Here is a 16,898-nt window from a genome sequence, read left to right as displayed (position 1 = left end):
TTACAACGGACGGGACGACATTCGTTTGCGACTGTAACAGGAAAAGTCGACTCGTGAAGTATTCGCAGTGCTTTCACGAGATCGTTCATCTCACGGCGGTGAATCCGCTAAACCTAACCGATGACGAAACAGCTCGCACAGCTAGCAGTTGTTTTATCGGGTTTTGCGGTCGCTTCAAGAACTTTCCAGGTTTGGGAAAATTGCGTTCAAAGGTTTGTGTTGTAAAATAAAGGGAGAGCCGAATATCATGCACTGTGGTTCGCTTCACATGGCGATATGTACTAGATCCTGCTTGCACGATATTCCGCCGTGAGAAAAATGCGGTTTATCAACCATCTTATATTTTCCTGTTCTGCCGTACGCGTGACCGCTATCGCAGCGCGTTCACTATCGAAAACGCGATGACCTGACAACTCTTTCAAAACGTTGGCTTTCGTTCCGTTCTGCAAAAATCAATTCGCATACTGCTGCTCTTGTTTTTTTCCTGCTTCTTTTGGTCTTTTTTTGCCGATGCGAAGAACAATTTACGTCAAAACGGTTACTTCATCACGTTGCGAGCGTAAATTTTGCTCAATCGTCCACTCAACGCTGTAATTTTTTTTTCTTTTTATGCATTATCAATGTTAAGAAGCTTTATTTACGTGACTGGTCTGAGAATGTCAGAGCGCTTGAAACCCAGCAGTTGTGATCGGCTGAAAAGAATCCCCAGTAACTCTGGCGGCGAGGAAGGGGCATTCTGCTGAATCAAGGTCAGAAGGGAGAGGCGACCAGCCGAATTTACCACGAGTTATGATGTCGTCCGCCGCGTTCAATAGCCATTTAATAGAGGCACGCCCGAATGTCTGACGCACTGCACTGCGTTCTTCTTGAGACAAATTAAACAGCTTCTTGCCCTGGTGAAAGCGCAAAGCTTCGTTGTTACAGTCGGAGTTTGATGTTGTTCGAATCGCAGAGATATACAAATTATAATAGAGATAACTAAACCTAGAATGAAATTAACGTATGTAAATATATTATATAAACATGTTTTAGCCGGCAAATATCGCAAAACAGTGGTACAGTAAAATAGCAAGGTACGGTAATTACAGATAACAATTAAATTATTGATTATATTTTTATATCAGTATTTCGCTAGCTCTGAACACATGTCGAGCCTCGATTGAGACTTTGGTGCATAAGAGGTAGAGAGGAGCTTTTCGGATATATAACCCGCAAAAACAGCAAAGGATCCCTGAGAAAACAAAAATATAATGTCGATTAAAACGTAAATGTAGACGTAAGTATGCCGTGCCTACTGTTTCTTGATGACGTGCAAAACGCGTGTAACGCGGGTCGGCCGTACAGCCACCCCCAGTGTTCTTCAACTTGTGGGCATTGGCATACATTGACCGCCCACAGATGAAAAAGAAGAAAGGGAGAAGGAAGGAGCTCGGAACACGAGAGATCAACGGGCTCTCAAGCCGCGCGCTCGACCGTTCCGGCAAGCAGTGAACATCACCGACCCGTTTATCCTTGTAAATAATGTACATAAATATGTAGTGCCAAGACTTTGGTTCCTACATATTTGGTGACCCGGACGTGGGATCGGGAGCTGGTTCCTGTAAGGCAGATGCGTCAATCCCCTGGTCGACTCATATTCGATGAGATTATCTTACCTACGTCTACCAAGAAAATAGTCTGCGACCTGTCAACAGGCACACCACGACCCTTCATACCCACCGACTTCCGCAGACAAGTCTTTGACTCCATGCACGGCCTTTCCCACCCTGGCATTCGGGCTACACAAAAAATTATAACTGAGCGATTTCTCTGGCCCGGAATCAACACAGACGTACGCGGCTGGACCAGAACCTGCATCGAATGCCAGAAGTCGAAGGTCCAGCGTCATACTTACGCGCCACTTCAGTCATTCCCAACTACCACAGAACGTTTCGACCACGTCCACATCGACATTGTGGGACCCCTCCCACCATGTGAGGGGTTCCGCTACCTCCTTACCTGCGTCGACAGGTTTACCCGTTGGCCGGAGGCACTTCCAATCCAAGACATCCGAGCGGACACCGTGGCTCGCACCTTCATCCAGGGCTGGATTTCCCGATTCGGCGGCCCATCCACTATCACAACCGACCGGGGACGTCAGTTTGAGTCTGCACTTTTCCACCAACTACTCTCACTTTTAGGAACAAGCCGCATTCGAACAACAGCTTACCACCCCATGGCAAACGGCCTCGTCGAACGCTTCCATCGTTCACTTAAAGCGGCCCTAATGGCGCAACCTGAACCAAACAGATGGCATACAAGCTTGCCCATCGTACTTCTCGGATTACGAGCAGCTTTGAAGAAGGACCTTGGCTACAGCCCAGCCGAGCTGGTATATGGTTCAACTCTTCGCCTACCAGGCGAATTTTTTGCATCCGCCTTACAAGAACCAGCTCCCGATCCCATGACATACACAAACCAGCTTCGAACCATAATGAAAAACCTCCGGCCCACGCTCCCACGCACACAAGATCGAACTGCAGTTTACGTCTCGAACGACCTCGACAACTGCAGTCACATATTTCTGCGAAGAGACGGAACCAAGAGGTCCCTGCAACCACCGTACTCTGGGCCTCACAAAGTACTTTCCAGGGCAGCTAAAACTTTTACCATCGACTACAATGGACGGCAAGAAACCGTTTCTGTTGACCGTCTGAAGCCAGCTCACCTAGAATTTCTTCCTAATGCAAACGACGCTGCCCATCCTCATATCCTCACCGCTCGCCCAACCACTGACCCCTGCTGCCTCCCTTCAAGTCAATTCCCCCGAAGTCATTCGATGCGAACTAATATACTGCCCTACAACTTCAACCGCCACGAGCCCTGCGCGCCATTTCAAGTCAACCGATATGGCTCCAGACACTTAGGAGCCAAAACGTCTGCGCCTGCCCTCGCTCGCGCCACGAGCGTGATACAGCGCAAACGAAAAGGACCTCGACAAGTTTCGTGGTGTTTAGCACCTACTCACATATGGGACTAGCACAAATAAATGTCTATCTTCTTCTGTTGCGGCGCAGCGAAGGGAGGGGAAGGTGAGTATTTGTGGGCATTGGCATACATTGACCGCCCACAGATGAAAAATAAGAAAGGGAGAAGGAAGGAGCTCGGGACACGAGAGATCAACGGGCTCTCAAGCCGCGCGCTCGACCGTTCCGGCAAGCAGTGAACATCACCGACCCGTTTATCCTTGTAAATAATGTACATAAATATGTAGTGCCAAGACTTTGGTTCCTACAAACTAAATGTCAAGTGAGGCAACGGCCACGTCCCCCCACAGCGAGAGCAGTAATTCTAATTTTGAGAAATACAAACTACGTGAATCTTACGCAGTTCGTAAGATCCTTACGTAAGACTCTTAACGTAGACTTTAGGTACTTCCGCGTCTGGATGGTGTAAGCAAGCACCTTCATTGTGAAGCCGATCATCCAGGAGCTATAGGGAGCGCGACTCTCACATGGCGGTACCACCATCGCATAAAGTTGCCAAATATTACTGACGGCGTGTCCTGATATTGTAAATACTTATATATATATATATATATATATATATATAAACTTGACGCGCGAAAGGGGTGAAAGGGGTGTAATCAACCTGAAGCTTTTAGGAGATTAGGTGAAACGCAGCACAATACCAAATAAACATTCGTATCTCCCATACATGATAAATGTTCCGATATTTTGTGTGCAGCAGGCAAATTAATGTCATATCCTTTTCAGTATATTTCTGGTTGTGCGTTCCCTCCTGTTCTGACATTATGCAAACTGTCGCCGTTACTATAACCGCGGAGGGTGTTGTTAATTGTCGCAATCTTTCGAAAGGATCGCAGTCGACGATCGTTGTGTATCTTCTTCGCGTCATCGAAAATAAAGTAGTGGAGGGACGGAAAGAGAAGACGCGTACAGATTCGCTTCACAAATTCACATGCACATAAGCTGTTTCTTTTCTTTTTTTTTTTTTCTTTTTTAAGGATGCGTTTAGAATTTTGGTGTCTGGTTATAATAATATTCGCACTGAGAGTCCGGTTCTGCGTATCAGAGTGCTCCCTCATTCGCTGTGGCGAGCAAGCTGACGAGTTACGATTTGCAAACTACCGAGCCATGAAAACAAGAAAAAAAAAATTCGATTGGAGGTTTAGGAGACGTGAAGAAAGGTTTTCGGCAACTGAAAAACGACAGGACTTGGGTTTTGTATGCGCAGGAGCCAGTGTAATGGTAAAACGTGCATTCCAAAAAAAAAAAAAAAAAAAAAAATATTTTTTTTAGAAACGATTTTTTTTTTTTGTATTTGATATTTTCGCTTTTTTCCCCGTGATGAAAACGAAAATGTCACGGATTACAATCATTCACTTACCTAAATAAGTAAGAGAATTACTTTACAATTACTTTGTAAAATATGTAATTGTTCCCTTACAAAATTACTGATAAATGTAACGGATTACAAGTAATTTCGTTACTTGTAACGGATTACGTACAACTCTAGTACCATATACCTTCAAATTCTTTTGTCTTTTCCCTGCGGAAAAGGTCCCGCTTCAAGGAAGTCCCATCGCCCATGCCCTCTGTGCCAGAGTCGAAAAACGCTGCACCAAAAAAAACGCTGTTGCCGTCAATTTATAAATAAAAGGTAACGCAAAAGTAACGTGCGTTTCTTTTTATCGGTAACGGCAACGTGTTCCTTTGATTTTGAGGTAACGTAGGTCGGTGAGGCGTTCCTTTATTTTGCCACTAACGAGCAACGTATTTCGTAACTCTTTTACTGCAACGCTTAAAACCCCCTCTGTGAATAACGCGCACAAATATGGCACCCAGTGAATACCTTATATGCATAGCTTGCAGGCGCCGCCATTGCGAGGTAGTGCAGGTTATTTCTATTTACTGGTTCCCTCGAGCTCCTAGCTTTGCGGTGTCAAACTAACACGACGAGCCGAAAGCTAACGGCACATAAAATACCGGCATGTCCGCGAATGACATGACGGGCAAGATATGTATGGGCGACTCCAGCAAAACAGACGACACCCAGCAAAAAAAAAACAAAAAAAAACACTGATCTGGCCAGGTCCTTTCGCGATCTCTGCTTGTCTCTTCTAGCTTAAGTGATTGCAAGTAGGTTGTCGGTGGTTTGCGCGATAGAACAGTTGTCCCGGTGATTCTGTCGTAACCCTAATCTTTGTCTCATCCTACGATGGCCTAAAGCCAAATGCTACAGGCCGCCGGGTTCAATCACGAGCCTGTTAGAAACCACGTGGTATATTTGCTCCGTCGTACGTATCAGTGCGCCAAGACGCGTCATGCGGAGGTCAGTTTTTCGTCTGCTCATCGAAACTTCGCGTCCGCTCCGTCTGTTTGCTAGTACTGAAGACTACTGAAGGTATTAAATACCGTCTGCAAGCGATGGGGTGAACAGAACCCGGGATCAGAACCAGTGGCCATTAATAAGTGAAGCTAAGTCAGATAGAGTTATCGTCACGGGAGCGTATGTATGGACCGCGTGGGGAAGGAAGATGTGGGTACGGGTACGTTTTCCGTGCACAACAGTTGGATTGGATTGGATTGGATTGGATTATTACTGCTAAGGCGAAACAATTTTATGCACGTGTTGCCTCCGTGCCGTCCAACTTATCAAAACAGTTGACATGTTTACGAAATATGGCAAGTATGTTTACGGAACTAAATACCACGTATCTTTAAGTCACCAATATATAATAGCGCGCGATCGTACCAGAGAACTATATGCGTTAGATTAGTGCTCTTCGTACTCTGCGTATCGGAATTGCCCTCGTGCACTCTTTCGCAATACGGATGCAAGCTTTTTGGGGGGATCGGTGGCCGAGTGGTCTAGCGCACACCAGCTCGGAGCACGTGGAGCGAAAGCTCGCGCTGCAGAACCCAGGGATCCTGGGTTCAATCCCCACCCCTGCCCGTTTCGATCTGGATGAGCATCGTACCGGCGTGCGGTCGTGTATCACTACTGCGTGATGCACGTTAAAGACCCCAGGCTAGCGGTTGTACTGCACTGGCTAAATTGCTCATCTACAGCTGGGAGACTCGTCGCCCCTGTGAGGCAGACCAAGTTCTAGGCTGTATAAACACACACACAACCCAATTTTCTTGGATGCAAGCTTTTCTGAGGCAGTGCTCCGCCCGCCAACCTCCGGGCCGTAGTCCATCGTAGGGTGAGACGGAGTGTAGTATCAGCTTGTTCCCAGGTTGCTCTGCACACAACCAACGCATCCGCGCGAACCAGACATTCTGCGTTTATCAACGTTCATCTGCACCGTGAAAGGACAGAGCAGTCGTTTCATCGCTTCCTCAAAGAAAGTCGAGCCTCTGGAAGCTCGTTTACGCCAACACATCGCCGCATGTTCGAAACGTGGAGGATAAAAAGTGGGGCAAACCATTTTGAATCCAATGCTTGCTTGTTGATGCCTCAGCATTGTGCGCTTAGCTGTCAAGTGGCACGGCACGACTTGCATTAGACCGCCATATTTGCCCGATAGTGGCGTCCCGTCCCCTATAGACCGATCTCACCAGCCAGTTTGACTACGCCACCGCTGCCGTAATGCATCGAGGGAGCTTTAGTCTTTCTGCACCTGCGACAACCTCGCTGGAGCTCTGCGCGTGTGGAGCATGAGGCGGCACGAGCCGTCTTGTGCACTGCTGCCTGCCTCCTGCGAACTAAAGTTAGGGCGGCGTCACGCACGTGCCGAGCGCGTGCGAGTAAAAAATTTTTTTGCCCAGTTCGTTTTAAAAGTGCGAGCATTTATTTCCGTAGCACCTTTCTCCCCGCCCCCGCGCACTCCGCCCCTCACCCCGAGCAAAATTATCGCCTTTAAAGGGGCACTGACACATCAAAATCATATTTTTTATTATTATCCGAAACGGTCGAAAACGATGCCGGGACATTACCCTCAAAATTTGAAATTTGGGAATTCAGTATTCGTGAAGTAAAAAAACAATTTCCAAATGCCGAATTCGAAGTTCCCGCGCGATCGGCGCCGGTGCCTTGACGTCAAAAATTGCGGAGACCTGAGAGTCCCCTTTCCTGTCACCACTCCCTGCTGTTGCCATGGCGACCCAAAGCGAGGAGGAAAGGAGCGAGCGCCGGCTAGCGCCGGCGTTGCGGCGGACCGGTTTTGAGCGGTGTCGCCTGTTTTCCGTTGGAGGATACAAATCCAGGAGACGGCACCACAACGAACTCCCGATTTTTGGTATTTCAAAAAGAAGGGCCGTAGTGCGTTCGCAATTGCGTTAAAAAACATGTTTTAGGATTGCCGTCATTAAATGTTATAAAGATGCCGCCTACAAAGCTTCTAAATTTCCTGATTTTTGACGTCACCGATCAAAAGAAGCGAGGAGGCGAGAGGCGGGAAAATCAAACGCCAAAAATAAAAAGGCGCGCGTGCGCGCGGAAAAATTTTTTTTCGCGATGCGGTTTTTTTTGCGTGTCTATGGCTGCAACTTGCATCGTTTTAGACAATAAAAATAAATACGACCTTTGGGGTGTCAGTGCCCCTTTAACATAAAAACTTTCAGCCTTTCCACTCTCGTGAAGAAGGAAGGCCAGCGGAGCTGTACAATGGAAAGTAATGGCCGGCAGCAAGTCGGTAAGCCAGAGTTGAAAGGCTGCCGCCATCTATGAGTGACGGCGGCAACCAGATACGTGGCTTGCCGCCGTCGCTAATAGATGGCGGTAAGTGTCCAGAGTTCTGTGCCTTCATTTCTTTGCGGGGGACACGATCCTGGAAAAACTAGCCAGCTCCGCTGTAAAAATCATTGTCATGCGCAGCAGGGCGAGAAGAGGATAAAAAAAAAATTCCCAGGTCACCTAAGCACTTCTTATCAGTTGTGAATGCGATAGCATGAATGTCGTTCTTCAACTCACTTCGTTCGTCTGCGGCGTAGCGGCGTGGACGGCCACGTTTCAGTACAGCCGAGGTACCGGCCGACGGTCAAGCGCGCGCTCTCGTGAGCCCACGCTGGGCTCGACTAACCTCCTCCGAGTTTGCCGGAGCGGGCTTTGTGGCCAGGCCAAGCGGCCAGGCTCGCACCGCCGCACCTCGCCAGGCCGCCGCGTGCGCTACGTCGCCATGGAGAGAGCTTCTCTGGTGGCGGATTTCGAAACCACGCCGCACAAGATCCAATGGGAGCCTCGTTCCTTGACGACGCGCGCCAGCCAATGGGAGCACAATCCCCATCTGGGATTTGGCTTCACTTGTCTCCTTTTGGAGAGGTGAACTTAGCTGTTTGCGTGGCTTATTGCGCGGCTTCAAAGCTGCGATGCTTCAGATCGTGGCTTCAATTCGCTCCTTTGGGACAGGGGAATTTAGTTGCCGATTGGCGCGGCTGATGACGTCGGTTCGCTCCATGAGACAGTTAATGCTTTCGCATTAATAAGAAGCAAGAACGAAATCCCATCCTCCAGAGTGATTCGAACCCATTACCCCGAGATGTTGAGCCCGATAAGCTCAATCATACAACGAAGGGGGGTTCGCTTCAAGCCACCGTTTTTCTCTCCTTATCGCGCTCATACGCGGGTCACGACACGAGACGCTCACAGGATGTGCCGTAGTCTTCTTCACAGTGCCTCGCTGGAGGAAGGACCGGAAAAATCGGCAGCGACACTTAAGACATCTTAGGTGTAGGAATGCGAAAGCAATCCTACTCGCAGCGCTTTCCTACAATCAGCCCGCCACGCCTTCCTTTCACACACGGCGCTCCGGCGGTGACATCACACTCCCCCACTGCGCAGGCGCGGCGAACCCCGCCCGCTTCACGACGGCTTCCGTGACGAAGCATTGCGCTCCTCCGCTTTTCTTTGTGTTCTATTTCTGAAGCGTGTCCGCTTCGACCTTAACGCACCCGCCGGCTTCCGTGACGAGGCATCTGCTTTGCTGTGCTTTTCTTTGTGTTTCATTGGGAATGAGAATTTATGTGCCGTTTTTCTGGCTACAGATGGTTACAGACAACGGCGGCTTCGCTTCGTATGACAATTAATGATTTCGCATTATTAAAGAGGATATTCGCGACCAGCGACCTATAGGGGGCGCCACCACGAAACAAACATGGCGGCTGGGAACAGGTCGCGTCGGCTCGGCCGGGCCGCCTGAACGGGTGGCGCATGCAATTTAGAAGATTCTCTTTTGTTTAATGCCCTATTCTGTAGGTATTTGAACTGCGGCGGTTGAGTGTAGCCGGTGCGTATAAACTTGCAGAGCATTCGTCTCCGGTAGCACGGAGACGAATGCGGACAAACTGAAGAGAGTCTTCATCGGAGATTCACGCAGAACCCCTCTGCATTGAACAGGACTTCGAATCCTGAACGGAGAGATTGAGTATTTTTTGTGGCCGGACAACCTGAGCAATGTAGACGTATATTGCTGCTGGCTTCGACGGGGGTATGGGAGCTTCTAACTTTGCGAGACGCGTTTTGACCTTTTGAAAACAGACAATTTCCCTCATTAATCGCATGCAGCGAGCAGGTTTTCCGGAATCAAGTAATTGCCCAACTCCTTCGGTCTGATCCAGAGGCTTTTTCGGCAAAAAACAGAAAAGATGAATAGCCAACGCACCGACCGGCGTGGATGGCTCAATCTTGAAGCTAATCGAACAAAACCAAACTCAAGAAAAGCAGCTATCAAACCTTCCCATTCACTCGACTGCAACATTGGTGTTCCCTCCAGTGAAGCACCTCGTCTGTCGTCCTCAGTCCGCTGTTCTACATCCTTGTAAAGAAACTACTTATCAGATACCAAGTAGTCGTCACTTCGAATGTGATTCGAGACAGAGAAGATATCGGAACGTTTTTCCGTGATTCCTCCCCATCCAAGAAATCGAAAGCACGCGACTGTGTGCTGTGGAGTAAGCGGGCTTTCAAACACGTGGTGGAAGGAAACAATCTACTGAGGCTTCACCACACTAAGGAACACTCAGGCAAACTTAAGAAATATTCGCACCTTCGTCGAATTACATTGTTCACCGCCACGCCGACAACACGTGTCCGCGAAAGCCGCCAGAGATGCGGAGAGGCGCAAAGCGACCTGCTCCGGCTGGTTCCCGGTTTTCCCGCTTGGTGCCGTCCGTTTTGCTGGAGTCGCAAATATCTGAACAGATCAGGTGACGGGCTGAGCACATATCTTACATACGTTGCGCGAAGAAAAGTAATCGATTATAATTAAAATTACTTTTGGTAAAGGAGTATTCAATGAGATTACTCGGTTACTTGAGAAGAAAAGTAATTGGCGGTTACTAGAAAAAGTAACCGACACTTTGCCGATTCCCTCAAATCTTCAAAACGACAGTTCTTTTTTTTTTTTTATTCACGATTAGACTAAAATAGCTGGATTAGAAACTACTTAATTTCTCACTTCACTCATTTTTTTTTTTTAGGCTATACTCATATCGGAAACTACTTGATCCGAAGATTCGAGGACGCGATTAGAAAGGGAGGGGGAAACAGTACCTGTTACAACTAATTTTAGTACTTCCAAAAAGTAACCAGAGTACGCTTGCCATTACTTCCTAAAATTTTATTAAATAATTACAAAATTACCTCAAAAAGTAATCGAGTTACAAGTAATTTGATTACTTGTAATGAGTACTGCGCAAGTGTGGCTGAGCATGACTCCTCTTTATTCAATGAAAGTGTACGGACATTTGCTGCTTTGTTCCCCGCTATGGTGTTTATGGAAATTTAACCGGAGGAATATGGTCTTCATCGGAAGTAAAGAAATGCTGTTGCATTGCTGTTGCATTTCAACGTAGCTTGCAGCGAAGCACCCCAGAAACACCAACCCCGTTTCTATCTACACTTCTTTTATTTAAATAAAGAGCGTCTTTACTCTGACTCGTGATACAAATTCATGACGCACAGCTACGTGTGCACAACAATGAAGCAGTCAGAAAATTGTTTGGCTTTCTTTCAGGAAGAGAACGATGCTGGTCTCTTCATCAGACTCTTAGCGGATAAGTTCGTAGTTTTTTGGTTTTTTTTTTTTATAAACGTGGGGCCATTTTTCCAGACGTAACGTATAGATCTCCAGACAAGAATAACCATCAAATACCAGAAAGAATAAAACATGAAGCATGTGTTATTCTTTCTAGCTTTTAACTTTACCTCCAACGCGCTCGACGCAAGTAAAGGATAACCAGTTGTTCAGTTAATGTTAAAGGGCATCTTGTCAGTCAGTGTGCGTCCCGCGCATCTCAGTTGTGTTATTGTGCAATGCGAACCTCTGTGCATTCACTAAAATTATATTTCAAGAAGTGAATAGAAAGTTCTATGCTTCGTGTCGACCATACGTTTGCGTGAATCTGTGTGTGTGTGTATAGATAATGGAAAGTCACTTACACCAATTTTATTTTGTTATTTTTTGCTGGAAATACGGAAGTAAAAATATCATTCAGCACACACGTATAACCTTTAAATTACATCCAATCGCCAGGATTCTGGTTAAAGCAAAAACAAAAATGCGAAAGGAACATTCGAATAGTATTTAAAAACACGTTGGCGTTGTTCCGTCGCAACTTTTTGGGTTCTCAGCAACAAATCATGAACGTCCTGGTTGTGTCCCTTTGCATCCAGATCTCTTTGGGCAGTAAGTAAAGTAGAATGAGGACGCAACTTCTTTTTTGAAACAATTCGCGCTTGTATTTCGGTCTTGGGTATTATCTTAAAACTTTCTGCTTTGTACTGATAACTTCATTTGACATCGAAATGTAGCAGTGTCTGGCCAAACCACATGATCTCTCAAGCGATGTGCAGGCCAATCTTAAACTGTCATGAACAATTTTCAGACTTCCTCCAGTCGAAAAAACGTCGTGCTATGTTTTGAGTAAATTTTCTTAGACTAGAAAACACTAGAGCTTTTGTTTTTGTTTTATTAATATTTTATTATACGAAAACATAACGGTAAGCTATACCCTCGCCAGAACAAGTAGTATTTCTCACGATGCAGTATTCATTATAAAACGAAAACTGAAAAGAAAACGACCGATTTATTTTGCTACCTAGGGTAGAAAAAAAAATACTTGTCAGCTTCTAGATGAAACATCAAGCTTAAGTTATGCTGTGTTACAATTAATACTCACCCGGGTGGAGAATAGGAATCAGTATTATTTTGATCGTTATTTAAATGGGACCAGTTTTACTCCAATGATTTAAATCAAAACTTTCCCTCAAAATATAATTCCGGAAATACTTTTCTATTGCCAGTTTTTATATTATTTGATGCTTTCTACGTGCGTTTGGTCGGATTTACATAAAAAAGCATCAAGCAAGAAACATTTATATGAGGATGAAGACGAGCAAAAGGAGGTCCCCTTCTCAGCAAATCGTAGTGTTGGCCTCGATTTCTACCCTTCACTTCGTTCAAAACACGTTGTCCTATCGCAAGAATATCAAAAAGCAAAATAAAGACACGAAAATTAGAAAAGTGATACCTTACTGCAATCAAGACCGAACGCTACAAATAAAGCAAATACAGGTTTTTACGAACTAAAAAAAATCAAGCTGCTTTTGTTCCGCTGGAATCAGATTAACATAAAGTTGTTAATTAATCTAAACTTTACATTTACAGTAATTTTTGTTTTGCATTGTTATGAGTGATCTGATTTATCAATCAATCTACCATGTTTAAAACGCACGTAGTGATAAGAAGTCCCTTTTTTTCTAGTAAAGGCCCGTTCACACTCTTGCGACTGCTTGCGACCTCTTAAACCTGGGTTCCTTAAAACTTCTTAAACCAGAGAACACACTGGCGCCATCTATTGGGAAGCAGTGTAAACGCGGCGGTCCGGCATATTTTTGTTTATTTCTCGCGCAATATCCTTTCTTTTTTGGCTCGAAAAACTTTTGTCAATGTTATAAACGAGCCTTTCTATGGGTATTACGCACATTTGACCTCGGAAATCCCGCAAAACCTTCGCTTTTGTGAAATGCAGTTCTAGGGTCACCGCATAGATGGCGCCACAATGTCAGTGTGTCCCCTCATTCTAGAAACATTTAAGAATTTGTAAGAGATCTCGTCTCTCTCAGTCGTACTCGGTCGCAAGAGTGTGAACGGGCCTTTACAGTGATATTGCCGCGCGCCAAGTAGGCAGCGCGGCCGTAGCCTAACGCTTATCGCGCGTGCCTCCCGCACGAATGGCCAGGGTTCGGTTCCTGGCCGCGGCTACGCATTTTTGTTTACACTGTAATGTGATGTTCTGGTGAATTCGAGAACCGTCTAGCTGATTCGAGGTTAGAATGTTCTCCGCGTCGAACCTTCTACATCGAATGCTCCAGAAGCCAACGCGTGTACAAAAGCGGCTCCGCCTGGCAAGCAGGAGTCAGTTTCGTCCCAGCGTTCGACTGTGCTGCTACGCCGACTTCGACGCCCGCGACGCTCTGTTATTATCTTTTGTACCCTTTTATTTATTTTTGGCACAAGTTCGCCACATTAAACCTTTATTTCTTCCTGTTTATTTCTTGTTTATTGGTCACCACCCGTGACAATATAACTAAAATAATCTGATTGAAATGAAATACGCAGCGTTTGGTAAAGTACATCTAAAAAGTACTTGAAGTAAGGTACAAGGTAAGTGAGAGGTTATCTACTTCAAGTAAAGTAGTAAGTACACCTGGCGCAATGTACGAGGCAAAGTCAAAAAGTAACCGCAATGTATTTTTTTTTTTATTATTTACGTGATAGCATATATATGAAAAGCCCTGGATCACTTTTCAACCTAGTCACTACCTCGCTCGACACATATGCGCCAACGCTTCATCAATGCATAGATGCCGCGGGAAAAAAAAATCTTGATTTCTACAATGCCATAATGTCAGATCTTGTTTTGATTATATTAGGCTTGGTGGCCATCGGCGCATAGAGAATTTTTGTTTTCTTAATTATCTTTTGATCCATGTGACGTTATGTTCTCAAACTTTCGCGTTCTATCGCCACCGCTGACGTCGCATTCTCACGGAGTTTGAGCTTTCTGCGGTGCATAGTTTATTTACCCGGACCGAAAAACACGGTTCCTCTCAAAGAGTATTGCTGGGTCAACACCGATACTAGCAGTGCTAGGTTAAATAAAACTAAAAAAAAAAAAAAACGCTTATGCTTGTTTATTTTGCGAAATTATTGTCAAACACCCAGAAACTGATCACTCGACTTGTCGACCCGGTTAATTGAGCCACGCATGATTTTGCCTTTCCTTTTTTCTTTTTTTTTTTTTTTGTTCGCGGGACGCTACTTTATACGACGAAATCAGCATTAACTCAGCAACAGCTTGTCAAGTGGGGAGTGACGACAAAAGAAATTAAACAAACGCTGGAGCCTCCATAATGGTAGAGCTTTCTTCTGATAAATACCGCGACAGACCCTGTAAATCACGTAGTCATCTGGGGCTTTTCAATATCGTTCGCGACTGTACGCCCTGTGTATAGACCAGGCAATCACCACGTAATTTCTCGGCATTCCAACCACTGAAAAAACAACTGCGCGGAAACGAAGTTGCCCAGGCAATGAAGTGGCAAGAGTCACAAACGTAATGCTAAAAGTGATGTCGTAAAACGGTCTTCCTCCTGTTTTCAAATCGTTTTTGAAACGTTGCAAAACCTTTATTGGATGTAAAAGACACTAACTACTTTGAAACAGGAAAAAAAGTGAAAGCCGTTTACAATTCCCTGTAACACCGAATTAGAGCGCAGCTCTTGAGGAGGAGGAGGGAAGGGTACTGGGGGGGTGAAGTGACCTGGGGGGGTCACGTGACCTTGGGGGGGTCACGTGACGATGCCGATGATGTCATCAGTGACGATGACGATGTGGACTCCGATGACGTCATCAGCGATGATGACGATGACGATGCGGATGTCGGTGACGTCATCAGGGACGTCACTGATGACGTCATCTGTGATGATGACGATGACGATGCGGATGCCCCCGAAGTCACGTGACACCCCCAGGTCACGTGACCACCCCCAGGGTCACGTGACCCCCCGCCGAGGTCACGTGACCTCCCCGATGATGTCATCGTCACTGATGACGTCACCGGCATCCGCATCGTCATCGTCATCATCACTGATGACGTCATCAGTGACGTCACTGATGACCTCACCGGCATCCGCATCGTCATCGTCATCATCACTGATGACGTCATCAGTGACGTCACTGATGACGTCACCGGCATCCGCATCGTCATCGTCATCATCACTGATGACGTCATCAGTGACGTCACTGATGACGTCATCATTGATGATGACGATGACGATGCGGATGCCGGTGACGTCATCAGTGACGATGACGTCATCGGGGAGGTCACGTGACCTCGGCGGGGGGTCACGTGACCCTGGGGGTGGTCACGTGACCTGGGGTGTCACGTGACCTCGGGGGGTCACGTGACTTCAGGGGGGTCACGTGACTTTGGGCGTGACCCTGGGGGAGAGGTCACGTGGCCTCTGGGGGTCACGTGACCTTGGGGGTCACGTGACCTTGGGATGTCCTTGGGGGCCACGTGACCTTGGGATGACCTTGGTTACGCCGACGCCGACGGCGACGCCGACGCCGCTCAAGCCGGGAAGTTCAATGCCTGTTGGGTTTTTTTAGAGCGCAGCTCTTAGGCGCCCGTTTCCTGCTTGAGCAGCGTCGCCCTCGCCGTCGCCGTCAGCGTAACTGCGCGTTGCATTATGGGAAATGGCGTCACACGTGACGTCACGTGTGGCGTCACGAGGGTCACGAGTGACCTAATGGTCACTCGTGATGGTCACGACGAAGGTCACGACCTTTACGAGGCCTTCGCGAGTGATTTCACGAAGGAGCAGAGAAGGAGGGGGAGGGGGGTGGGAGGAGGAAGGGAGGATGAGGGGAGAATGAGGAGAAGGGAGGAGGAGAAGGAAGGAGGAGGAGGAGATGGGACAAAGGAGCAGAAGCCTACCCTCCTCTCCGTACGCTCCCCTCCTGCTCCTCAAGAACTGCACTCTAATTCGGCATTTTAGGGAATTGCAAACATCTTTTATTTTAGAGCGCAGCTCTTAGGTGCCCGTTTGTGTCTTCAGCGGCGTCGGCGGAACCGTGAGGTCACGTGACTTCGGTGAGTCACGTGACCCCGTGAGGTCACATGACCCCGGTGACGTCACGTGAACCCATGAGGTCACATGACGCCGGTGACGTCGCGTGACCCCCGTGAGGTCACGTGACACCGGTGACGTCATGTGACCCCGCGAGGTCACGTGACCCCTGTGCGGTCACGTAACCCCCGTGAGGTCACGAAGGTCACACGACCTCACCGTTACGCCGACGGCGACGGCGACGCCGCTCGGAGGGGGAGTAGCAGGCAGGATGAGGACGTGAGGAGGGGTATACGCTCCCCTCAGTTTTCTTCCCTCCTCCTCCTCAGGAGCTGCGCTCTAATTTGGTGTTTCAGAGAGTTGCAACCGGCTTTCATTTTTGATTTTGAATTTTTAAAAGTTTGTGGTATTACTTTGTAACCAGCCTTTGTACTAAAGCAGGTATAGCACGCCAGAGAAACGCCTAACTTGACCCAACATTGAAAAATAGCTTGGGTCTAGCTTGGGCTTATAATACGGCCTTGCTCCAGGGAGGTATAGTCAGCGACAAAGTAATTTACATTGGCGTTTGTGCGACTTTTATCTGGCGCGCCGCATAATTTTCAAGGTACCAGACTCAATTAAGTGAGCCAAGGGTGTTCCGTATGAACCAAAGAACCAACGGTAAAGACTAAATCTGGGACTTGTTTGGCGATTTAGGCTCTAAGATGCCAGATATGACAGCCACACTACCAGCATTTCAGCCTAACCCTGTCACTTGTTTGGTCAATTAGGGCTGAGATACATAGACTCTGGCTAGAGAAGGTCAAGCTCGG

The 16,898-nt window shown here is 47.1% G+C and overlaps 1 protein-coding gene across 1 annotated transcript in view; it reads left to right on the top strand.

The window, feature by feature from the left end:
- The first annotated feature begins 11,586 nt into the window (after nucleotides 1-11,586).
- The window catches only part of LOC115328556 (venom metalloproteinase antarease-like TtrivMP_A), a 28,662-nt gene continuing 23,350 nt past the window's right edge, over nucleotides 11,587-16,898 (top strand). The window contains exon 1 of the mRNA XM_040211736.1: nucleotides 11,587-11,632. Coding sequence (XP_040067670.1) covers nucleotides 11,587-11,632 — 46 coding nt within the window. The remainder of the gene's footprint in view (nucleotides 11,633-16,898) is intronic.

The sequence above is a fragment of the Ixodes scapularis genome, unplaced genomic scaffold (genome assembly GCF_016920785.2).
Source record: "Ixodes scapularis isolate PalLabHiFi unplaced genomic scaffold, ASM1692078v2 PGA_scaffold10__122_contigs__length_95168666, whole genome shotgun sequence".
Lineage (NCBI taxonomy): Eukaryota > Metazoa > Arthropoda > Arachnida > Ixodida > Ixodidae > Ixodes > Ixodes scapularis.
Note: the sequence above shows the minus strand (reverse complement) of the source record. Positions and strands in the feature narration are given on the sequence as shown.